The sequence below is a fragment of the Mercurialis annua genome, linkage group LG5 (assembly GCF_937616625.2).
Source record: "Mercurialis annua linkage group LG5, ddMerAnnu1.2, whole genome shotgun sequence".
In the NCBI taxonomy this organism is placed as follows: Eukaryota; Viridiplantae; Streptophyta; class Magnoliopsida; order Malpighiales; family Euphorbiaceae; genus Mercurialis; species Mercurialis annua.
The window spans coordinates 14,777,893-14,804,830 of NC_065574.1; the positions used below are offsets into that span (position 1 = coordinate 14,777,893).

At 31.1% G+C, this 26,938-nt stretch overlaps 2 protein-coding genes and 2 long non-coding RNA genes across 4 annotated transcripts; 2 read left to right on the forward strand and 2 right to left on the reverse strand.

Annotated features, from left to right (window-relative positions):
• The first annotated feature begins 2,820 nt into the window (after nt 1-2,820).
• LOC126682707 (arginine-specific demethylase JMJ22) lies at nt 2,821-5,886 on the forward strand. The gene is made up of 2 exons (XM_050378454.2): nt 2,821-4,241; nt 5,473-5,886. Exons 1-2 carry the CDS (start codon nt 2,902-2,904, stop codon nt 5,711-5,713), a joined length of 1,581 nt encoding a protein of 526 aa, XP_050234411.1. The 5' UTR covers nt 2,821-2,901; the 3' UTR covers nt 5,714-5,886.
• A 3,333-nt stretch (nt 5,887-9,219) lies between these two features.
• Nucleotides 9,220-12,089, reverse strand: LOC130014621 (uncharacterized). Its single transcript, XR_007640996.2, has 4 exons — nt 11,836-12,089; nt 11,510-11,746; nt 10,713-10,797; nt 9,220-9,502 (listed from the first exon to the last, which is right to left on the reverse strand). It is a non-coding gene; the product is annotated as an uncharacterized LOC130014621 (long non-coding RNA).
• Nucleotides 12,090-14,446: 2,357 nt separating this feature from the next.
• LOC126679830 (uncharacterized) lies at nt 14,447-17,713 on the reverse strand. The gene is made up of 4 exons (XR_007640993.2): nt 17,460-17,713; nt 17,134-17,370; nt 16,337-16,421; nt 14,447-15,126 (listed from the first exon to the last, which is right to left on the reverse strand). It is a non-coding gene; the product is annotated as an uncharacterized LOC126679830 (long non-coding RNA).
• Nucleotides 17,714-26,233: 8,520 nt separating this feature from the next.
• LOC126682785 (CLAVATA3/ESR (CLE)-related protein TDIF-like) lies at nt 26,234-26,930 on the forward strand. Its single transcript, XM_050378545.2, has one exon. It carries the CDS (start codon nt 26,446-26,448, stop codon nt 26,755-26,757), a length of 312 nt encoding a protein of 103 aa, XP_050234502.1. The 5' UTR covers nt 26,234-26,445; the 3' UTR covers nt 26,758-26,930.
• The last annotated feature ends 8 nt before the right edge of the window (nt 26,931-26,938 follow it).

Here is a 26,938-nt window from a genome sequence, read left to right on the forward strand (position 1 = left end):
ACCTATCTTTTTAGTTTGATTGAACTATAAAATTAAAATATTGTATTTAGTTAATATATTATTATTTAAATTTCTATCTTATTATTTTAGTTATGGTTATTATAAAACTAAAAGAAGAATAAATTCAGTATGGAAAAAAAATTTAATAACCGAATATATTATATTTACTTTTATAAAAATTCTTAACTAATTTAAATTAATTATAAATAAAAATTGATATACTTATAATAAATTTACCAATATGTTCATTGACGAGTTACGTTACGAGCTACGTGCATAGCACGTAATGCGAAACTAGTTATATTTAAATGTACACTTCTCTTCTAGTAGGGTTGTCGAATGCATTTTTTTTATTTCAGAGCATCCAAAATAGCACACGGCTTAACTTGTCCCTCACTCATTTCCCACACAATCAATTTGGATGCAGGACTTAGTCCACTCATCTGACGATATCCCTCATGATACACAGCTAAGGCATGTTTGTGCATACTCGTAATCTCAGCCTTTGGAACTATAATTCATGCATTGCCATACAATTTTACCGCAATCTTGAAAGTACATTCACACGCTTTCGTATTTATATTCTTTTATGCAGCGGAATCTGAATCTGTGAACGATCCTCTGCACCGCTTACCACAGTTACATTTCAAAATCTTTTGTGTCCCCCCAATTTTGTGAGAAGAAATAACCAACTCAAACCCAATATAAATATCAATTCTTTTTTCCCAGTAAATAGCTCATGTATCACTTTAAAACGTTTTCCACTTACGAACTATTCGCTATAATCGATAACGTCAACGCCAAAATTTTCTAATTGAACCCTTAAAATGTAGATAACTGATTTTAACATGTGAATTAATTAATAAGTAACCAAATAATAAAATTAAACTAACTAATTAAATTTATCACTAAATCCTAAATCAATACTAATTAAAGTAATCAATTTTAGTTAATTCGAAATGATTATGTTTAATTAAAAATTAAAAAAAATAACTGGTGGCAACATTTCTGGTGACCGTCGCCATCAGTGAGGATACGTTTATGGGAATGAGGAGATGTTTTCCAATAAACGTCTCCTTAGAGGGAGGACGTTTTCCGGAAACATCCTCCCTCTGGACCGATGCAATCCGGGTGCGTCGGTCAAGAAAAGTTTTTGAATTTTTTTTTAAAATAAAACAGAAAAAACTAATTTCTTTTATCTCAGGAGTTGTTTCAAAATTTTGATGCTCGTTTTTGACTAATTGGAATCATAATTCGCCATTACGGTTTTAGTACTCGAATGAGGTTAAGACGTAAATTTTTAATGTTTTTGTTAAAATGGCAATGAGGTAATTTGGAGGGGTAGTAACTAGTAATTACGGGTAGATATAGTAAAACTCTTGATTAATGAAAGTCTTTTTTTTTGGGACGATGACAAAAGTACCTAAAATTTTAAAAATATTTACAAAAGTATCTGTAAACTTTTTTTATTTACAAAAATACGACTGATTTAAAATTAATTACAAAAGTATCAAAAAAATGAAAATTAATTACAAAAGTACGATTTGTATAATGTCGGTATAATTATGGTATAATTTTGGAATATTAAAACTATAAATCAGATAATTTAAAAATAATATTTGGTTTATTATTGGTATAATTTCAGTATATTTTTGGTATATTGATTATAAATTTTTATATATATTTTCTAGTTGATAACATGTATTTTTTTTATGTGTATTTTTCACTATAGTTGGTAATGAACAAAACAATTTGTATACTCTTGGTATACTGATGGTATAATTTTGGTATATTATTAATTTAATTTTCAGTATACGATTTGATATAATTTTGGTAAATTTTTATTTAATATTAATAAAATCTCAGTATGTATAATGTTGGTATAATTTTAGTACAATGTTGATATAATGTTAGTTTATTAGTATACTAACATTATACCCACAGTATACACCGTATGTTTGATATTATTTTTTTATTTTTTTGTACTTTTGTAAATATTATTAATATTTTTGTAAATGAAAAAAGTCAACATATATTTTTGTAATTATTTTCATTTTTTTTGGTAAATGGTGTAATTTCCTCTTTTTTTTTAAAAGAGAGAAAAAATCAAGCCCATTGAATAAAAAAAAGGCATAATTACTTAAAAATCACCCACGGTGAATTTTTTTTATTTACAACCCGACGTATGAAAAAACCGTTTATACCCTTTTTTGGGTTTTTAGGTTCACCTCTACCCTAAATAAGGATACAATTGACAATTTAATTAATTTAAGGATGAAAACATTAAAGACAACTAAATCTAAGGGTTATACTATACTTTTTTATGGTTGAAAAAATACAAAAAATTCTCCAGCTTTAAAAATATTCAACCGACCCACTCCGCGACGAGCTGCCGCTGCTCCTTCTCCATCAGAGAAGGAGCTGTCTGATGGGTCTCCGAAATTATTATTTTTCTTTGTTAAAATGTTTTTTACGGTTTTAATTTTTTTAAGAAAATGATGATATTAATATAAATTTATATAAAAAAAATTATTATTATTTTTTTAATTTTTATTTAAAGAAGATGGTGTTTTTATATAAGTAATGACATGAACGTTTAATTAGAATATGAGTTAAAAAAAATTCAAATAAAAAAAATTAATTTAATACTTCGGATAGATGTGAAATATAAAAATTTAAAAAAAAAAGATATGATTGATTTTTTTTTCTACATCAAGATATAAAATGAAAAAAAAAATCTAAAAAAAAACGTTTGTTCTGTCCATGGAGTGACCTCGAAACCCCTTACTAAAACCCTTCACGGTTTTTATTCAAAAAAAAAAAAAAAACCCTTCACGGTTTACCCCTTATCTGCGAGCTCCTCTTTGAAGGAGCCATACCAGACACCACCATCTTCTAACAATGCTAAGTTGCAGAAACTTGTTATTTTCTCGAAAGAGAAACAAGTTCAAGCCCAAAAACAAAGCCAAAATCAGAACTACTCCAAGAAAAAAACAGCTACCCATTTCATTAAATCAAGAAAAAAACAGCAACCCATTTCAGCCAACAGATCAAATTCAAGATTATGAGCCAGTATCAGAAGATGACGATGATGTTCAAGGCTTTCGCCTTAAAAACACAGCTCCATCTCACACTTCTTATGGAGTCCAGCCATTGGGCAATCTTTACTTCAATCCAGGCTCTTCCAATTCAAGAAACATTGGTCTAGGTAATCTCCACGCCCTAACTGATGAGCTTGTTCTTGACATTCTTGGACTTCTTGATGCTACCCAATTGGGTATTTTAGCCACTGTTAGCAAATCTTTTTATGTTTTTGCTAATCACGAACCTTTATGGAGAAATCTTGTATTAGATAACTTAAATGGTGGGTTTTTATTTAATGGGTCTTGGAAATTAACCTATGTTGGTGTTTTTTGCCATTCATTCGATGTTTTGAGCACCGGGATATGTAGTGTGAAAGTTAGAGACTTTTATTCTGATTATCTTTTCCAAAGTTGGTTATGTGCTAATCTTGAAATGAAATCTGAATGGCTTGAGAGGGATAATATTGTTAGAAAGAAGGGTCTTTCTGTTGAAAAATTTGTTTCGGGTTTTGAGGAACCGAATTACCCGGTGTTGCTTGAAGGGTGTATCGATAATTGGAGTGCGTTGCGGAAATGGGATAGGGATTATTTAGTTAAGGTGTGTGGTGATGTTAAGTTTGCGGTTGGACCTGTTGAAATGAGGCTTGAGGAGTACTTTAGGTATGCGGATCAAGTGAGGGAAGAAAGGCCATTGTATCTATTTGATCCGAAATTTGCGGAAAAGGTTCCAATTTTGGGTTCGGAGTATGATGTGCCTGTGTACTTTAGAGAGGATTTGTTTAGTGTTCTAGGTAACGAGAGACCTGATTATAGGTGGATTATAGTTGGCCCAGCAGGGTCTGGTTCGTCATTCCATATTGATCCGAATTCAACGTCAGCTTGGAATGCAGTGATTAAAGGGTCTAAGAAATGGGTGCTGTTCCCACCTGATGTGATACCGCCTGGGGTATTTCCAAGCCCTGATGGTGCAGAGGTGGCATGTCCTGTTTCTATAATTGAGTGGTTCATGAATTTTTATGAGGCTACAAAAGAGTTGAAGAAGCGACCAATTGAGTGCATCTGCAAGGCTGGGGAAGTTATTTTCGTTCCCAATGGATGGTGGCATTTGGTTATCAACTTGGAAGAATCTGTTGCCATCACACAGAATTATGTCAGCAGGTCTGTAATTTCATTCTTTTTATAATGCTTCTACTTCTGAGTTTTGGCCAATGACGCTTAGGTAATTCATCAGAGCACACTGAAAGCACATTACCCTTAATTATTAGGTGAGGAAGGTTTTATAACTGCTCATCTGTTTTATTAGACTCACACTGTTACAGGTAGGATGGTCGCTCTTAAACTTAACATTCGTACTAGCAAGTCATGAAAACTAGTAAACTGTTTGAGCATAAGCCTGGGGCTTGCCTTTAACAACTATGGCAGCAAGTCATGAATACTAGTCAAAATTAACCTCAAGCACACCCAATGATATGTTAACAATAGGTCATAGCCATTAAGAATTGCTAACTATCTCCGAACAGGCCTTTATATGTTTGGTCTTTATCATTCGAGATTGAAAGGAGAGAGCGTGTTGCTATTTGAATACCTTTAGATCTAACATAAAGAACAGAGGACTTTTAGAAATTAGTATTTCCACAATCAAAGTATGTCGTTCAAAGTAGGGTGTATCATAGACATGGACATACCGTTGATCTAAGTGGGTATAATGTGAATGTTAACATCTACTCCTGGAGGTTGTTTTTTTTTTTTTTTTTTTTGGGGGGGGGGGGGGGGGTGGGGGGGTCTTCAATTTATATGTTTTCAAAAATGCAAAAATGACGCAGAAATAGTCAATGCTGTGGCTGGCTTACTTGTGCCTCATGGATATGTGGAAGTCAGTTTTCTTGTTATTAATGTAGACTCGACGTCTGTGCATAGAATTGAACTTTTCTCAGCGACCAAGCTTATCGAGGGCTTTTATTTCTTATCTCATAATATAAATAGATTGATGAGGTAAATATGGAAACACACTTCTAGTCAGACTTAGTATGGTACCAAGTTGTTTCAAGTCGCTTTTCTCCTTGAACGTTAGCCTCAACCTTTTTTTATCTTTTAAATCTACTCACTTCTCTCTCTTTCTGTTTGTCTCTCTAGCTCATGTGTTCTTTTCTAAAATGAAATACAGATATTCAGAAAGAGATCAATCTAATCAGAATATGACAATCAGCCACACAAGTTTGAACCTCATTTTTGATTAAGTCATCCCTAGGAATGCAAGCTACATAGAGGAATTGTAGTGATTTCAAATTGCTTACTTTCTTTGAGTCGTCTGTGCAATATACTTTTAGGCTTTTAGGGTAGAAGATGAAAAAAGGGAAAAAATAAATATAACTGCTGTTCTGTGCTGCAGGAGAAATTTGTTGGATGTTTTGGAGTTTCTTAAGAGGCCAAATGCAAATGAGTTAGTATCAGGTACCCGAGACCGTGTGAATCTGCATGACAAGTTCAAGAATGCTATTGAAGCAACATTTCCTGGAACCATCGATGGTTTGGAGCTTAAAGCTGAAGAGAAAAGGGCACAACAGAAAAAACCTTCATTCTGGGACTCGGTAATAGATTCCCATGCTGGAGCTTTCAAGTTCAGTTTCTAAAAAAGCACCCTTCAAAGATACTTGTCAAAGGTAACAGACTATTGAATAACGCAACTAGTACATTATGCTAGGGCACCTAGTATACTATTCTAGTCTTTTTTGACTGTTAGCAATTTAAACGACACATAACTTCCATAAAAAGAACAATGAGAAATAATTTTGATTTTGATTTATTTATTGATTTTTCGTTGTTATTTATTGTAATTTGTTCCCGCCTGATATCGGATGTCTTGTTTACATAATCGAGTGGTAGATGAACTTATACATGCTATAAAAGATTGGGTGAGGATGGTTTGAGTGGCTTATAATGCTTAAGATTCAACTGCCGCATAACCATCGGGGGTCAATGGATTGGGCCTGCAAGTTAATTTAGGCTATTACACCTTTTTGAGTGTCTTTAAGGACGCGGGATCGTTATTTTAAAGTCCAAGAATCGTTGTTTACTACTCAAATGGGTCTGGAAATTACTTAATGCAGATATGAATTCTCATTGGTTCTCAGTTATTTTTTTAAGTCCTTCAATTGAAAATTTGTTCGATTTGGAATCTAATAATCCGGCTACTATGTCCCATCTCTGGAAAGGTATTCTCGAGTCTCGAGTTTATCATCATAAAATTTGGAAACTCTTCTATTGTTAGGTTTCAATTACGCTGGGCAATGGAAGACTTGCCCACTAATGGCATGATAAATAGGCGGGTGATTGTGTGATGCTAACTCGGTTCCCTAGCTTGTTCAAAATTTCCAGAAATCCTAATGCTCTTAAGTGATATCTTTGACGATTCAAGTCAGTCTTTCTCCAATTTTTCATGGAAACGGCATCTAAGAATAGATGAGCAGCAAGCTGTTTCTTTATTGTAGATTTTGTTATCCTCTTTTGGCTTGAATTTTGCAGCTTCAGACAGGTTTTTCTGGTTATAAAACCATCATCATTCCTCTCGCTCAATGTCAGTTCTTCTCCAGCTGAAAATGAAACCGGAATTCGTATAGTCATGCACTGTACATATGCTTGGAAATTCTGGTCTCACTTTACTAAGGCTTGCAACATTTCTTGGGCAAGTCCTCCTCCTCTGGGAATTTTATCTAATACTTGGTCTAATCTTTGCAAGAACGGTATCAGAATCTATGACAGCTTCTTTAGTATTTTTGCATTTTAGAATTATGAAAAACAAGAAATGATAAGAGTTTTCAAGAACGAGTAAGTTTCGATTGGTGCTTTGGTTTACAGCTCCATTTGTAAGGAGGTAGTTTTTTACAAATTGCATCATCGAGTATTTAGCTATTCGGGAAATGATGTTTACATAAATTTAGTCCTTTTCTGTAATTCAACTTAGCTATATTTGTCTTTTTCTTTGTCCGCTGTGTGGTTGTGCTAATATATTTATCATTTATCCAAAAAAAAGAGAAATAAAGAGAAATGGACTCTAAACGATTAAAAATAGAGAAAATTACACCAAATCACTCAAAAATTAAAATATTTGTGTTTATAACCCAGCTTTTTATTTTTTGCAAAAATCCCTCTTTTTTCAAATCATCTTTCCACGCATACCTTTTTATTTTTTAGTTTCCCATTCTATCCTTATTCTCTATTTCTACTATTATTGTGTGCGTATTACAACAATTTGCTTCAGGCCGGAATCAATGGACAATCTCATCTCTCCCCAACAATATCTCCGCCGTCACCACCAGCTTACCCATTGTTTTCATGCTTAACGTAGTCATTTTTTTGCTTCCTTCCTATTAATAAACTTGATGATTTCAATGAAAATTTTCTTAAGATCTACCATAAACACTTCTCAGATCTACAGTTATTTTAAAGAAAAAGGAAGAATGAGATGAGATGGTAATGATGGATTCTAAGGCACCATAATTGCATAGAATTCTTGCCAATTGTATAGATTTTATAGCATCCAATTTGTTGAAGCAGCAAATGGTCCAGCTCCGCCACTTGAGTGAGATGAGAAGACGATAAGAAGAATTGATCCAAATGATTATAAGTGGGATGAGAAGATGATAAGAAGAATTGATCCAAATGATTATATTAATTTAGTTTTGAAATAAGTCTGAATTATATAAATTTTAATTTTTAATTTTTGAAAAGAATTTTAAATTTTACTTGTAGCAGTAGTGGTGAGTTTGGTTGCTGGAAACATCCTTTCTTAATTGAAAGTGGTGAGATGGGTATTTGAGGGTATTAGGGGTTTCATTTTGTTGTTATTGGTGCATGGTGCTGGTTTTTTTGGTGGGTGGAGGTTGAAAATGAAATTAATGAAGAAGAGGAGGAAGAAAATTACAAGATTAAGGACAAGAATTCACCACCTTGCATAAAAAGCCTATTTTCTTGGACTTTGATTATTTTGAATATAAATTATAGAAAATATTACCATACATTCCAAATTCTAAAAAGTTTATGTTAGTGACCAAATATAATTTGTCACTATATATCCTAAATCAACTTGATGGAACTTCTATCAACTGAAATACCTTAATTCAAGTTTTAAAAAAAATTGTATTGATGTTCAGTACAATCTTAACTCACATTTTATATTAAGAGAAATTTGAGATTTAGCATAATATACAAACTGAATATCTCTTTTAAATGAAATGTATTTGACTGTTTATAAAATCAAAAATCAACCTGATATGAACCTGATGTAAACTTATATTAACTGAACTACCTTAATTTAATTTTTAATAAAAATTTATTTTCCCGCTCTTTGCAATCTTAACTGATATTTTATATAGAGAGAATTTTGAAATTTATTTTATATAGAGAGAATTTTAAAATTTAGTGTAATATACAAATTGAATATTTTTTTTGAAGTGAAATGTATGTGATAGTCTATAAAATTAAAAATCAACCTGATATGAACCTGATGTGGACCTAGATCAACTGAACATCTTAATTATACTTTTAATAAAATTTATCTTACTACTTTTTACAATCTTAAATGAAATTTTATATAGAGAGAATTTTGAAATTTAGTGTAATATGCAAATTGAAATCTTTTTCAAGTGTATTGTATTTGATAGTCTATAAAACCGAAAATCAACCTGATATTAACCTGATGTGAACTTATATCAACTAAATTATCTTAATTCATTTTTTTTATAAAAATTGTCTTAATGTTGTTTACAATCTCAATTGACATTTTATACAGATAAAATTTTGAGATTTAGTGTAATTTACAAAATGAATATATTTTTTAATGTATTTGGGAGTCTATAAAACCAAAAATCAACCTGATGTGAACCTATATCAACTGAACTACTTTAATTCAATTTTTAATAAAATTTATCTTGCTTTTCTTTACAATCTTAAATGGCATTTTATATAGAGAGAATTTTGAGATTTAGTATAATATACAAATTGATATCTTTTTTAAGTAAAATGTATTTAACAGACTATAAAACCAAAAATCAACCTGATGTGAAACATATGTGAACCATATGTGAATCTATATCAACTGAACTATTTTAATTGTCACGACCCAAATTTATGAGTCGCGACCGGCGCTAGGGAATGGGAGTGGTAGCTCCGAAACCCGTAGCAAGCCTAAAATCCTGTGTAAATTTTTTTTCTCAAATCAAATTATTTTCATATATCAAAATACATGTGACCCCATTTTACAAAAATATCAGAGTTAAAATGCGCTATATAAATACATAGACAAAGACATCTAGACTACTGCGGACCGCTAGAATGAAAACCTTCTTTAACTTCTTGTGCAAATGACTTCCGAGAATTTAAAACTTCGGAAGCTTGACTCTCCAAATCATATCATACTATTCCTGAAAAATGGGAGGAGCAACGGGGTCAGTATAAAACTGAGTGAGTTCACCAAATTACACGCAATATCACATAAAGGGTTAAAACCATTGAAAACCCATTTTACATATAGAAAATACTCCTTTGAAATCATATTTCATACCCTCTCTACTTTCCTTCATAACTTTTTGTTTATTTCATAAACTTATAGTTTATACGTATTTGGCATCTTCGATTTCTTATTATGGTGTTGATATTTTTCTTTCTCGTTTTGTTGCCTTAATTTTCGACAGAATCTTAAATCGTAGTTTATATCATCATGATTCTAAGTCGAATTAAATCATTGGCAAGTCTCTTGTGACTTGATCCTTATGGTTGGGTCCCGAGATAGTTCAACCGAGTTACCTTCAACCATATGGTACAGTCCCGAGATAATTCAACCGAGTTACTTGTACCATTTCTCAATCCCAAACGATCGATAGGAGTCCCGAGATAATTCAACCGAGTTACTCCTTAGACACGGGTCCCGAGATAGTTCAACCGAGTTACCTTCGTGTCTACATTCGGACTCTGCACCCTGCAGGTCTTTTGAACTTAATTGTCGATTCATATGATTCCTATTGACATTTAATAGGAGTGTTTGTTCCGTATTGTTTCGCGATCTTGTTTCGTACAATTTCTCGATGTATATTTACTTTTTATTTCGTATGAGTCCCGAGGACTATTATCGAGAATGGATGAGATACGGGTCCCGGGATAGTTCTACCGAGTTCGACCTCGTATCTTAGTTTTTATTATTGGTTGTACCATAGTACAATTCTCACTTTACGTTTACTAATTGATTTTGTATTTTTCGTTCTGTTATATTGATCCTTTATGGACCATGGCATGCACATTACAATCTACACGCATACATCTATCACACGCACGTATGGGTATTTATTATGTTTGATAGTATATATCGGAATGTACTATATTTCCTTATTCATATTTGATTCGATGTTCGATTTCATATTGTATAGCTTTACCCTTCCCCGGTATTTAAATAAGTATATTCTCTTTGTTTATTTATGTTATTATGAAAATAACATAATACAATAAACAGGTATTTCAAAACATATATACGTAGTACATTTGCAAACATATATTTCAAATATATAAATATTCATATAGCCTTTCGTATGAAAATACGCGGCTTTATGAATATTGACGAGTAATTTAAAGTGTACTCACCACTTGCTATCCAAATTCTTCAAATAAACACGAAGACATCTCGATCTTTTCCCCTCGAGCCTTGTCGACAGTCGCTTCGTCCGATCTATGTAAATATAATAATAGCAAGAATTAATAAAATTCTAGCTATTTTTAACTTATCCAAAATTATGTTTCTAGCCAACTTCGGCTATCGAAACCGCTTACTTAAAATAGTCTGACCCCTAAACAAAATTGACATTCTTAAAGTTTAGAACGTCGCCTACAACTTTCGTTTAGGTCTCGGACCATGAAACGCACCCGAAGGTGTCGAAAACAAGCTCATAAGTTAAGACCTTGAGCAGTCCCGAAATAATAGGGCAGATTACACCCCAAAATGTTCTGCCTAAAATGAATACCGTAGAGTCCGATTCAACAGAAACTCAAACTTAAACAATTATAGTTAACATCCTAAAGTTTCCGTATCAACAAACGGAACGTGATTTAGAGTTATAAAACTCGAGATATGGTTCACACAAGATGGCTGTTCTGCAAGAACAGATTCTACAAAACGTCCAACTAGTTTCCGTAGTAACGTCTATTAAAACTAACTAAACGAAAGCCAATCCGGGGCATGAGAGGGGCTGGACAGAGTCTACTAAGGTCAACAATACACAAACACAATCCTCAAACTCACCATCAATTCATTCAACAATTCAATCAACAACTAATCCTATACACAATTCAATCATCAAGCATCGCTAATCATCACAAAACTCTACTCATTTCTCATTTAATTTCATCAATTCAAACTCATCCAACTTCAAAAAATCCCTTACCTTAAAGATAGTCCATGACCGAAGCTTCCAAGCTTCAATTCATCATCAAAAATCCTCCATTAAAGCTCCATTTCACCTCGCATCAATCAATTAAACAAAACCCCAATTACACATCATAAACTCTAATCTTTACTATCATCAATCCATGAAAACTAACCATGAAACCTAAAATTGATTTTCTTACCTTGAAAACCTTAGCTCCATCATCATTTGCATCCAATTCAAGCTTATAAACACCTGACAACATCAATTAAACACTAACTTCATTAAACCTAAAAATTCCGAAATTCACAGCTTAAACCTCAACCATATTTTGATTTTCTTACCTCAAATTGAAACCATAAATCTGTAGATAATCGTTTCCTCGTTCCGTGGCCGCAAGAATCGCTAAATTTCGTTGAGAAACGAAGAAGTTATGATCATTTGAATTTTGGAGAAAATTGGAGAAGAAGGGCTACGGGTTTCATCCTTTCTTGCTGCAAATTTTGGCTTGAAATGAATGAATATTCATTCATAAATGATGGTAATAAGTGAGGTAAAAGTCCATTTAGATCCTTGAAGTTGCCACCTCCTTAACCTTCATTTTCTAACTTTTCTTTTGTCCGATTTAGTCCACTAATCCTTTAATCATTCGGTTCTCGATGAATTCCGTATTATTTATTTTCCAAATAAATAATATTAGTATCATATCTTATAATATCACTTTCAACAATTTATTTTGGCAATTTTGGCCAAAAACGCTCAAATTTCCATTTTGAGCTAATTTGCACTTTTTCTCACTTTTTCGTCCAATTTAGATATTAATGACTATCGATAACCACTTTATCGATATTATTTTCTTATCTTGAGAAAATAGAGTAGAACACAACTTCCTCCGGAAGTTTTTGGTTAAAAGTCCACTTTAGCCCTTAAAGTGGCTAATTTGCACTTTAATCCTTATTCTTAACTAATCGTCAAACTATCTTCTAAAACGATTTCGTATACTTACGAAATTTTGACGATCGTTTATTAATAATATTTCACGGACCTTGGCGTGAATATTATTCGCTCTGACTTTCCAACTTATTTTTTTTTTATTCCTCCTTTTTTTTTGTCTCGATTAAATCCAATTTATCGCATAATAATTTTCCATTTAAATTATTATTCTACGATAATTCCAATAGACCCTCTTCGGTCTAAGTCCTTATTATCCAATCCTAATTTGATTTTCTCGTTCTTAATCTTTACGATTATGCCTCGTGGCACTACACGTAATACCTCAAAAATTTAGGTTATTACAATCTTCCCCCCTTATAAAAATTCGTCCTCGAATTTTTCATAATCTTCTAATATCACTTAACCAATCCTTGTTCAAACCTTATCATTCACTTCCTTCCACACTTCCGCTGCGATACTCTGATTAGTTATTCACTAACTGTTGACTTTACAATTAGGTTTATACGGTCATCTCGATATACTTATTGAGTAACTTCTTATGCTAACAATCCTAACCATCTTGTTACTTCTTGATTCATAACTATTATGAATCAATTCTCTTTATTCGACCTTTCTGAACAACATATGTTTGTTCGTAGGGTTCTTATCCCCTGACGTAACTAACTTCTATGTTTGATTTCCTCATCCTAGAGGTAAACGTTCTTCGAGTTTAAACGTGGCCGCTATCACTTTACATATTTGTAAAGTAGCGTCGTTGTTTTGTATTTAATATACAAGACCGCTTTAGAGATTTGCAATCCAAATCTCGATATATTGCGATTCGCATTACACTACTCGTCATTCTATATACTTGTCGTGTTACATACGTATATTTTCATATAGGCCTAACAAGATGATCAGTCTTGTCCTATGCCTCTATATACAGAGTCTTTGTCTGAGCTTACTTACGTTGGAAAACTCATCCGTTTAAAATCACGATACTTTTCATTTCTCAAATCATGTCATAATTGTGCACCGGTGTGATGACTTCTCTCATCACAAGAGTTGCAATGACACTCCTCTTTTCTTTTCAGACACACAATGTATATGATGCATGTCCTACTAGTGAATGCAATATGGATGTAGTGATGCAATTCTATTCGTGTCAATGCAATGTCATTATGAATCGTGTCCGGGCACAATTATGTCTTTTCAAAACATTTTATTTCGATCAAATACTTTTATTTTCATAAAACGGGGTTTACGTAAGTTGCTCTCGACATAAGACTCTGCACTATCTATTAATTATCTTTCTATCGTTCGCAACTATTTACATTCTTTACACATGTAAAGATGCAACTCTATTCGCCTGATTCTGACGTCATTCAAAAGACACGTCCTAAACGTTCGCGTTTACACTAGGCTAGCTCAAAAGGTCTGATCACTTTCGAGCTTCTAGTGTTTGGACTTCATGATGTTTGTCTCGATTACATCGTATATCTGGTTGTGTCTAACTAGAAGTCGTCGCGACAACTCTGTCTTTTAGGAAAAAGGTTGTTTCGTGTTGCCCGTGGTATCGTACTACTCGGGATGTGGGCATTCTTTCACGTGGTAACCTTGTTGTCCACATCGAAGACATATGTATGTCCTCTCTTGACAGCTACTCGAGCATCTCATATCACATAGCGAGTGTATGAAACTTGCATAGTTGGAACTTCCTTGTTCCGACGACAAACTAATAGTGCTTGCCCTTTTTAGCTTCTTTCCCTTATCTATCTTTCCTATAAATCCGACTATCTCGCCTTTCTAAAGTCTTGCGAGCATTTCGCTCAGCATAGACTTAGCAAACTTTGCATCATTGAATCATAAGAAACTATTTCTATTCATAACAATCGATTACAATATATAAATTTCATGTATCGTATAAATTATCATAGGCTTACATACCTGTGAGCATATCACTCTCCTGAGTGATCGCGCTGCAAACATACATATCTTATTTGTTACATCACATCACTCGTATAATATCCAATCCAACCAATTTATAATTCAATCACTGTCCATAACGATATTCATACATCATATGAGTCTCGAGAGTATATAACTCTTCGCAGACTATAGATACTCGAAAGCGTATTGCTTACTCGAGTAAACAAAAACATATATTATGCTCGCGCACACATCTAACTCGACTCCTAATAGCACATATAGAAGGGGACGTCTTCGTAAAACGTTTGAAAAATCGATGAAAAAGATGATAACGTTCAAAAGACATGACTGGAAATCCCTATAATCCGCAGTAGTTCCTAGGAAGTAACTGACTCTTTCCTATACTCCAATCACAAAAGAACAATGGCCTAGGAACACTAAACCATTGCTCTGATACCACCTTTGTCACGACCCAAATTTATGAGTCGCGACCGGCGCTAGGGAATGGGAGTGGTAGCTCCGAAACCCGTAGCAAGCCTAAAATCCTGTGTAAATTTTTTTTCTCAAATCAAATTATTTTCATATATCAAAATACATGTGACCCCATTTTACAAAAATATCAGAGTTAAAATGCGCTATATAAATACATAGACAAAGACATCTAGACTACTGCGGACCGCTAGAATGAAAACCTTCTTTAACTTCTTGTGCAAATGACTTCCGAGAATTTAAAACTTCGGAAGCTTGACTCTCCAAATCATATCATACTATTCCTGAAAAATGGGAGGAGCAACGGGGTCAGTATAAAACTGAGTGAGTTCACCAAATTACACGCAATATCACATAAAGGGTTAAAACCATTGAAAACCCATTTTACATATAGAAAATACTCCTTTGAAATCATATTTCATACCCTCTCTACTTTCCTTCATAACTTTTTGTTTATTTCATAAACTTATAGTTTATACGTATTTGGCATCTTCGATTTCTTATTATGGTGTTGATATTTTTCTTTCTCGTTTTGTTGCCTTAATTTTCGACAGAATCTTAAATCGTAGTTTATATCATCATGATTCTAAGTCGAATTAAATCATTGGCAAGTCTCTTGTGACTTGATCCTTATGGTTGGGTCCCGAGATAGTTCAACCGAGTTACCTTCAACCATATGGTACAGTCCCGAGATAATTCAACCGAGTTACTTGTACCATTTCTCAATCCCAAACGATCGATAGGAGTCCCGAGATAATTCAACCGAGTTACTCCTTAGACACGGGTCCCGAGATAGTTCAACCGAGTTACCTTCGTGTCTACATTCGGACTCTGCACCCTGCAGGTCTTTTGAACTTAATTGTCGATTCATATGATTCCTATTGACATTTAATAGGAGTGTTTGTTCCGTATTGTTTCGCGATCTTGTTTCGTACAATTTCTCGATGTATATTTACTTTTTATTTCGTATGAGTCCCGAGGACTATTATCGAGAATGGATGAGATACGGGTCCCGGGATAGTTCTACCGAGTTCGACCTCGTATCTTAGTTTTTATTATTGGTTGTACCATAGTACAATTCTCACTTTACGTTTACTAATTGATTTTGTATTTTTCGTTCTGTTATATTGATCCTTTATGGACCATGGCATGCACATTACAATCTACACGCATACATCTATCACACGCACGTATGGGTATTTATTATGTTTGATAGTATATATCGGAATGTACTATATTTCCTTATTCATATTTGATTCGATGTTCGATTTCATATTGTATAGCTTTACCCTTCCCCGGTATTTAAATAAGTATATTCTCTTTGTTTATTTATGTTATTATGAAAATAACATAATACAATAAACAGGTATTTCAAAACATATATACGTAGTACATTTGCAAACATATATTTCAAATATATAAATATTCATATAGCCTTTCGTATGAAAATACGCGGCTTTATGAATATTGACGAGTAATTTAAAGTGTACTCACCACTTGCTATCCAAATTCTTCAAATAAACACGAAGACATCTCGATCTTTTCCCCTCGAGCCTTGTCGACAGTCGCTTCGTCCGATCTATGTAAATATAATAATAGCAAGAATTAATAAAATTCTAGCTATTTTTAACTTATCCAAAATTATGTTTCTAGCCAACTTCGGCTATCGAAACCGCTTACTTAAAATAGTCTGACCCCTAAACAAAATTGACATTCTTAAAGTTTAGAACGTCGCCTACAACTTTCGTTTAGGTCTCGGACCATGAAACGCACCCGAAGGTGTCGAAAACAAGCTCATAAGTTAAGACCTTGAGCAGTCCCGAAATAACAGGGCAGATTACACCCCAAAATGTTCTGCCTAAAATGAATACCGTAGAGTCCGATTCAACAGAAACTCAAACTTAAACAATTATAGTTAACATCCTAAAGTTTCCGTATCAACAAACGGAACGTGATTTAGAGTTATAAAACTCGAGATATGGTTCACACAAGATGGCTGTTCTGCAAGAACAGATTCTACAAAACGTCCAACTAGTTTCTGTAGTAACGTCTATTAAAACTAACTAAACGAAAGCCAATCCGGGGCATGAGAGGGGCTGGACAGAGCCTACTAAGGTCAACAATACACAAACACAATCCTCAAACTCACCATCAATTCATTCAACAATTCAATCAACAACTAATCCTATACACAATTCAACCATCAAGCATCGCTAATCATCACAAAACTCTACTCATTTCTCATTTAATTTCATCAATTCAAACTCATCCAACTTCAAAAAATCCCTTACCTTAAAGATAGTCCATGACCGAAGCTTCCAAGCTTCAATTCATCATCAAAAATCCTCCATTAAAGCTCCATTTCACCTCGCATCAATCAATTAAACAAAACCCCAATTACACATCATAAACTCTAATCTTTACTATCATCAATCCATGAAAACTAACCATGAAACCTAAAATTGATTTTCTTACCTTGAAAACCTTAGCTCCATCATCATTTGCATCCAATTCAAGCTTATAAACACCTAACAACATCAATTAAACACTAACTTCATTAAACCTAAAAATTCCGAAATTCACAGCTTAAACCTCAACCATATTTTGATTTTCTTACCTCAAATTGAAACCATAAATCTGTAGATAATCGTTTCCTCGTTCCGTGGCCGCAAGAATCGCTAAATTTCGTTGAGAAACGAAGAAGTTATGATCATTTGAATTTTGGAGAAAATTGGAGAAGAAGGGCTACGGGTTTCATCCTTTCTTGCTGCAAATTTTGGCTTGAAATGAATGAATATTCATTCATAAATGATGGTAATAAGTGAGGTAAAAGTCCATTTAGATCCTTGAAGTTGCCACCTCCTTAACCTTCATTTTCTAACTTTTCTTTTGTCCGATTTAGTCCACTAATCCTTTAATCATTCGGTTCTCGATGAATTCCGTATTATTTATTTTCCAAATAAATAATATTAGTATCATATCTTATAATATCACTTTCAACAATTTATTTTGGCAATTTTGGCCAAAAACGCTCAAATTTCCATTTTGAGCTAATTTGCACTTTTTCTCACTTTTTCGTCCAATTTAGATATTAATGACTATCGATAACCACTTTATCGATATTATTTTCTTATCTTGAGAAAATAGAGTAGAACACAACTTCCTCCGGAAGTTTTTGGTTAAAAGTCCACTTTAGCCCTTAAAGTGGCTAATTTGCACTTTAATCCTTATTCTTAACTAATCGTCAAACTATCTTCTAAAACGATTTCGTATACTTACGAAATTTTGACGATCGTTTATTAATAATATTTCACGGACCTTGGCGTGAATATTATTCGCTCTGACTTTCCAACTTATTTTTTTTTATTCCTCCTTTTTTTTGTCTCGATTAAATCCAATTTATCGCATAATAATTTTCCATTTAAATTATTATTCTACGATAATTCCAATAGACCCTCTTCGGTCTAAGTCCTTATTATCCAATCCTAATTTGATTTTCTCGTTCTTAATCTTTACGATTATGCCTCGTGGCACTACACGTAATACCTCAAAAATTTAGGTTATTACATTAATACAATCTTTTAATAAATTATTTTGATGCTATTTACAATCTTAAATATAAAAAGAATTTTTAGATTTAGAGTAATATACAAATTGAGTATCTATTTTAAGTGAAATGTATTTGACAGACTATAAAACTGAAAATCAACCTGATTTGAACCTGTATCAACTGAACATATAAACTATTAAAAAATTAACTAAAAATCAACCGAGAATTTTCAGATTTAGTGTAATATAAAAAGAGAAAATAACAAAATTACCATAAAATGGCTTCTATTTTCACACAATATCATGTCATTATAATAAATTTCATCTATGCCATCTTTTAAAAAAAAATTACAGCAGTGTCATTTTTATGGTGTCAGTGCGCGCCAGCGCGTCAGGCCAGCTGACGCGTTATTTAATAACACTGACCTGCGGGTCAGTGTATCAATTAGACCCAATTCAACTGCTGAATTGGGTCCAATTTATTTTGTACCCAATTCAGCAATCTGAATTGGGTATTCATTTATTGTTTTTTGATTTTTTTTTTATAAAATAGATGATTTATTTATATATTTATTTGAATTTTAAAATATTAATTTTAAAAATATAAATATACACAAATGATACAATTTTAAAAAATAAGTATAATTTTATAAATTATGCATCGAATACATTGTTGATATAAATCGAATACGGATCTAATGTATACATAATATATCTATCATGTATATTATGTATCAGAGATGTATATATTAAATATATTTAAAAAAAATATATATTATGTATAAATTATTTATCAACGATATGTCCATTTAATTTTAAAAATTGTACCTAGCATGTATAAATCGTGTATCAGTAATGTTTCATTATTCGTTAATTCCGGGTCGTTTTGTTGCATTCACTTATAACAAGAAACAACCACCATCGTTTGTTGCAGCACCTGTATTTTGGTGTATTCTTCTTTTATTAAGTGCATTTAATTTTTTTTTATCTATCATGAATAAATTATATGATAAAAATAGCACTATCATGTATAAATTATATATCAACCATGTATCTATCAATTACATTTGAAATGTATTTATCATGTATAAATTATGTATCGAAGATGTATCTATTAATTACATTTAAAATGTATCTTTTATGTATAAAATATATATCGGAGATGTATTGAATATGTATCAGAGATTTATCTATCATGTATAAATTTAGAAAAAAAAAAATCTAATCATGTATGTACCAAATATGTATAAAACAATATACATGTGATGTGTAATAAAATTTTCGATTCGTCAAAGATGTATAAAATATGTATAAAATATGTATGTAATAAAAGTAAAAAAAATGGTTCGAACAATCAAATATGTATCGGAAATTTACCAAATATGTATCTGAGATGTATCAAATATGTATATATATATATATATATATATAATAAAACTTAAAAAGAAGATGTATAAAAATAAAAAAAGATTTGAATGATCAAATATGTATCAAAAATAAATCGGAAATGTAACAAATATGTATCAGAATTTCGGAAAAGTATCAAATATGCAGCGGAAATGTATCAGATATGTATCGGACATGTATCAGATATTTACCACAGATATATAAATGTATGTCGCAGATGTATCTAATTTTTAACTACTAAATCTGGACTATATTTAAAAACAAAAAAAGTAGTATATTGCAAAAAAATTAGACAAATATAACTACTAAATCTGGACTATATTTAAAAACAAAAAAAGTAATATATTGCAAAAAAATTAGACAAATATAACTTCATACTCGCCCTTTACAGTTTACAATGTAATTAAATATGCTTGGAGAGAATTTATTATTCAAACTGTCAGAGATTATTGAAATATACTCAAATACAAGAATTACTATTCTAACTAGTTTTTATTATTTGCTAAACAAACTTATAAACACAGGCTCTACTTAAGAAAAAATAAAAAATATTAAGCAGATTCATACAAAAGATGGTTGTTTTCATCAGTTAAAATCTGTGACACATGCCCAACCCTTTTAGTTTTGCATAAAATGGACAAAACAAAACCATAAAAATCATATAAAAGAAAAAAAGAAAAAGAAACAAAATCCATTGAAGCCTTATCATATGTAAAAAAATTGACAGGCACAAAATCAACCACACAAGTACCCAATTTGAGCACCATATTCAATCTCTCTTATTTTTTCTCTATCCACAAAAACCTTTGAGAACACAGGTAAGACTTTATGCAAGTTTCATTCTTTTCCTCTCAATGTTTCAATTATTCTGAGTTTCTATAACTCAGATTGAAATGTGTTGTTTTTAACAATAATGCCGGCCACGATGAAAGTCCTGATGCTCAACGCAATCCATTGTAGAGTCTGTTCGCCGGATTTGGATGAGGTGTACCTAACACCGCCGTCGGAGGAGAAGCTGCCTCGCTGGATCTGCTGGTTGCTTCCGTCGGTCTGGAGAAAAGAAGCTGCTGGTTGCTACCGCCGGTCTAGAGAGAAAAGAGCTTGCCACTGGTCTTTATTCAGAGCTGTTGCCTCCGTTCATGGAGATTCTTGTTTGTATTTTTGAAGATGATGATAAAGAGGCGCGTGTTCTGTGGAGAAGAATGTTAAGAATTTGAACAAAAATAAAAGAGATCATGACACCTGTTTCTCTATTATAGAAGAAGAAAAATGACAGTAGATGAAAAGAAATCATAAAAAATGGCAGCGATGAAAAGAAATTATAAAAAATGGTAGTAATGGAAAGAAATTAAAAAGTGTGGTATTGTGCGAAAAAAGGAGTTAAATAGTGGGTTTTCTTGTTATTTTCTCATATAAAAATTGAATCAATATATAAAGTGACATATAAACTACTAAAAATTTGAAAATAAACTATATAAGATTTTTGCGGCGGTCTGTGTAAATTCAATGTTAACTTGACATCAACTTTAATTATAGAAATCAGTAGTCCTCGATTTGAACTGTTCACACTGAATTGAATATCTCTTTTAAGCGAATTATATTTGACAGTCTATAAAACCGTAAATCAACTTGATGTGAACCTATATCAAATGAACTACCTTAATTCAATTTACATTGAACTTTATAAAATGAATTTATAAAGTTAACTTACTCTAACCAAAGTAAATCTTTTAGTAAATTATTATAATTTTAAAAATTGACTTAATATCTACTCAATATAAATTTAATATCAACTCAATATAAACTTAATATCAACTCAACATCGACTTAATGTCAACTCAATGTAAAGTAAATGTCAAGCCTTAATTTTTTTAGTAAATCATTATAATTTTAAAAATCAACTTATTTTAATCACATTAATTAATATAAAATAAATTATTATTAAACTAATTATAAATATAATATTAACTTATTTTAATCAAATCATTAAAATAAGAAGAAAAATGTAAATTTTAATCAGGAAAACTGAATTATGTATAATCAAAATAATAAACAACAAACAATATTTATATTTTTAACTATCTTAAAAAATAATAAGACGAACAATATAATTGCAGTAGTGTTTGCCTCCAAATTCATCCATTTTCTTCTTCAAATGGCTGTCACTTTCTTCCAAATAGTTCTCATGTATTTGTTTCTGAATCATTACAATCTTAGTGATCATTCTAGTAATTATAACAATACAAACACAACTCCAATTCATAATAGTTGTGCCTGCAAACACCATATTTTTCTTCGCTTGCAATTAGCACTCATCAATGAATATATGAGCTGTACATTTTAGAACAAGCACAACCTTTCCAATCAAAGAGCTCTGCTCGAGTCTCAGTTTTGATGTCTTCAAAGCTGCAACTCTAAGATCCAGCTTACAATTCCACTATATCTCCATGAACAAATACTAATTAGAAATGACAGTGGAAACATCAAAATTTTGAATAATAACACCTTTATTGAGATTCTATAATTTGATTTGTTAATAATATAAAGAATATAATTTGCTGTCATTTTTGTAAGATAAAATCAAATTACATCGATTAAATCTCCTTGTGAAAGCTACTGCCATGATAAAGATAATCACATCAATGATTCTCTTCAATCTTACCGGCGATGGATCTTTGTTCGACCACCGCGCCGCCGTTCGACCACCACGCCGCCGTTCGACCACCGCGCCGCCGTCTGATCATCGCGCCGCGACCACCGTGCTGCTGGTTTGACCAACGCAGTCCAAGCAGAATGATAATACTAGAGCCGTATTCAATTTTTTGTTCTGTGTTCCATTTGGGAAGAAGAGGGCATAAATGTCCTATTTAATGTTAAAACCAATTTATTTTGAGTCATGAGGGAATTGTGAAAAAATTTCTATTTTTTTAAGTGATTACTGCAAAAACAAAAAAGATGAGGTAAAAACATAAGACAAGACCATTTTTAGGGGATTCTTGTAAATTACCCTTAAAAATATATAGATTATATTAATTACAGAATCATGCTCTTTTTGGGCTTTAATTACATGGGTACTTTTATCTCCAAAATATTACATGTATACCAAATAATGTCAAAATATTACACACAATACCAACTTTGCTGACGTCAGTGCGCGTCAGTAGGCCTGACGCACGTGTCAGGCCTACTGACACGCTGTCTAGTGCACCAGCACAATTGGTGCAGTGGCTAGCACATTGACCCGCGTGATGTGCGGGTCAGTTTGTTTGGATCATTCAAATTGAAAAATTCAAAGGTCTGTTTCTTTGAATTGTTCACTTTGAACAATTCCAAAATTTATTAAAAATATTTATTTATTTTATTAAAAATATTATTTATATATTTCCTCTTAAATATAACTATTTATGTATTTATTTATCTATTTATTCAAATTATACTAAAAAATAACTTGTTCTAAAATTCTATTACTAATATATATTTTTTTAAATTCAAAAACATTATTTATTTATTTTCTTACTTTTTATGTCTTTTTTTAAATTTTAGATTTTATACATCTCAGAAACTTATCGAAAATAATTTGTTTTATATATCTTTAAAAAATACTAATATTAATTTTTTAAAACATTTTGGATCAAGAAGTGAATTATATGTAGTAAATTAAAGTTTAATCAATTTGATACATACAAAAGACATTTAAAATATTTCCAATACATATTTGATACATATTCGTTTTTCAAAATCTTTTTCTTTTTTATGTCTTTTTTTAAGTTCTATTACTAATATTTTTATACATATCGGCGACTTGTCAAAAATTTAATTGAATCAACTGATGCATATATGATACATACAAATGGTATTTGACAAATATATTTGATGAATATCTGATACATATTTGATACATCTCCAATAAATATTAAATACATATTCGTTGTTTGAAACCTTTTCCTTACTTTTTATGTCTTTTTTTAAGTTCTATTATTAATATTTTTACACGTCTCAAAAATTTATCGAAAATTTTAATACATGCTTTACATATATATTTTCTATATACATTTTTTTAGATGTAGTAAATTGAAGTTTAATTAATTGAATTAATTGAATTTTTAGATTATCATTTTTTTATTTTTATCAATTTAATTGAATCAAATGATGTATATTTGATACATACAAAAAGTATTTGAAAAATATATTTGATGCTTGTCCGATACATATTTGATACATCTCTAATACATATACAGTACATAATTGATATATCTCGAATACATATACAGTATATAATTGATATATCTCTAATGCATATACAGTACATAATTGATACGTATTCGTTGTTCGAAACTTTTTCCTTAGTGTTTGTCTTTTTTTAAGTTTTATTATTAATATTTTTATACATCTCTAAAACTTATCAAAAATTCTATATTTAATAAATATGGATTTTAAAAAAAAAATTATATGATAAAAAATGCCTACTTTTTCTATTTTTATGAGACGAAAAAAATATTTTTTATATTTATTATATATTTTTATATTTTTAAATTATAATATTTTTAAATTTTAAGATTAAGATTAAAATTAAAATTAAATAAATAAATAAATATTAGTATTTTAAAATTTATTAAAATATTAGTATTTTGGAATCTAAATATTAAACAAGAAAATAAATAAGTAAGATGAAAAAAATTAGATAAACCATTTTTTTTTAAATGTGAGGTTAAATTTAAATATTAAATAAATAAAAAAATTAAAGAAATAATTTGATTTAAGAAAACGGATAGGTTAGCTGACCCGCGCGTCACTCGATTTAACTCCTGATGCTGCTGACGTCATAGTAGGTATTAAATGTAATTTTTTACTGAAAATTTATGCCGCGTGTTATTTTTTTATACTGATTGTACCGCATGAAAAGTCAAACTCTTTTTTGGACACTTATGTAACTAACCCTAGATTACATATTATTTTCGTTGGTATTAATCCTTACTATAGAGTCCAATAAATTTTTAAAATAAAAAGTATAACCCCTATCATTAAAAGCCCAATATTTATATATTTACTGGATTAATTACTATTACGACCATACAATTTAGTCCGAAATACTATTTTTTCATGAGTTTTAAATTCGACCATTTTCTCCTTTAATTTTATTTTTCAGCTAACTAAAACCCCCTAATGAAAGGGAGTTAAATGTGGGAAAAGATATACTCCTTCCTTCCCACAAGCATAGGTGAAATTTCTATTTTGAGTATTCCATAATATAGACAAAGTTGCTATTTTAATTTGAATTGTCAACTTGAATTACCACTATTATCCCTCATTAATTTTAACCACTTTTACTATATGTTCTCTTAATTATCATTAATTATTACTTTATTCAATACAAAAATTAATAATAAATTTAGTTTTTCAAAATTATATCACAATTCCAATAACAATTGTTGTTTCCAAAATAGATAGTTAATAAAATTTAAAATATCTAGATTATTAAATCAAGGTATAATAAGAAATTGACAAATATATAACTAATTTAATTTTTATTTCTTAATTTTTGTGCAAAGTTGGTTAAGCCTATCTTTATGAGACCGAACGAGTATTTTTTTTAGAAATTCATAAGGGAATAGTATCCCGGAAGAAACTTCATGTGGATTAAACTATCTCTTATTTATTTATATTAGAAATATTGGTGGGAGTAATTGATTTTATATAGGTGAAAATGTGACAACCCCACATGCTTATGAGAGTGTTTAGGTTCAATCATAACCTAATAATTAGAACTAGTTAATAGGTGGTTGAACCTTTACACTTATAAACTCATTTATATTTATTCTTTTAAGCAATGTCGGATTATCTTTAACAATAATGACTATAAAAATATGGGACCCTTCAAAATTTATTTCCCTAATTATTAAGGATTCAAATATAAGATAAGAAATGAGACTAAATAGAGTGATTTTTAAAATATCAGTTAAAACTCACATTACATGCAAAATAAAATTTTATCCATTTATTCATTTAACTCCTAAAATTAACGTTTCACCAAACCTCCAAACTTGTTAAATAATCCAATTTGACTTCTAAACTTGATAAATACATAATTAAACTCCTCTGTATATAAATCCTTCTAGAATGTTTCAAGTGCTAGGTGGACGCAGAGGGGTTCAATGTTTATGTATTTATCAAGTTCAGTGATCAAATTGAATTATTTAGCAAATTCAGAGGTTTGGTAGGTGAAACGTTAAATTTAGAGGTTAGATAGGTGTAGCGAAAAAGATTGATTCAACTAGATATGTCGTGTCTGCATTAAATCATTTTTAAAAAATAGTACAAGTTAAGAGGTAAAACTATATATTAAATCAAATATTTTCAGGACATAAAACCTTGAAAGAATAAGTCCTCACATATTGCTAAAGCACTCCACCCCATATTTGTTTTTCTTTCTTTTCTTTCTTTCCTTTTATTTACTCTCTTTATCTCTCCCTCTCTTTTGAATTCTTATATTCTTAATATCATATATTTTCACAACCTATCCCTTTAAAAAAAGAAATCTCAATTCAGTAATTGTAATTGGCGCCTACACATTTATATATTAATCATTTACATGTTAAGTAAGCTTTTACTTCTGATGCTTCATTCTTTAATAATCCACTAAGTTTTGCATGGCTAGTAGTAATACTACTAGAAGCTGTCATCTAATCTCTCTCTATACCACTTCTTTCACCATCTTCTTCCTTCTTTTATTCACTGTGCACTCATCCATGGCTGCCCGAGATGTACAAGCTTTGTTGCACAACAGCACAACAAGATTCGGAGAAGGCGATGCGAAGTTAATTTCAAAGGACAAACGTAATATTCCTCATGAAGTAAGGTTTAGAAGAGGTCACAGATCTCCATTGCCATGGCAAGAAAAAATGTTGAATGCAAGTGCACATGAAGTTCCCAGTGGTCCGAATCCCATTTCGAATAGGTAAAAACATAAATAAAATGAACCATTTCAGTTCCCTAATCATGCATATTTTTGGTTTGTGTTCTTGTTTTTATTTTATTTTAGGGCAGAGGGATAGAAATATATGTATACGGTAATTATAGCAATTTTGTAATGAGATCACTACAGTTTATTCTTATTATTATTGTGTTTCCCAAACAGATTTT

Excerpts from the sequence above, each read along its gene's own strand:
- LOC126682785 (XM_050378545.2), top strand. The coding sequence starts at position 26,446 with ATGGCTAGTAGTAATACTACTAGAAGCTGTCATCTAATCTCTCTCTAT.
- LOC126682707 (XM_050378454.2), top strand. The coding sequence starts at position 2,902 with ATGCTAAGTTGCAGAAACTTGTTATTTTCTCGAAAGAGAAACAAGTTC. Across the intron at positions 4,242-5,472 it reads ACACAGAATTATGTCAGCAG|GAGAAATTTGTTGGATGTTT; the intron begins GTCTGTAATTTC and ends TCTGTGCTGCAG.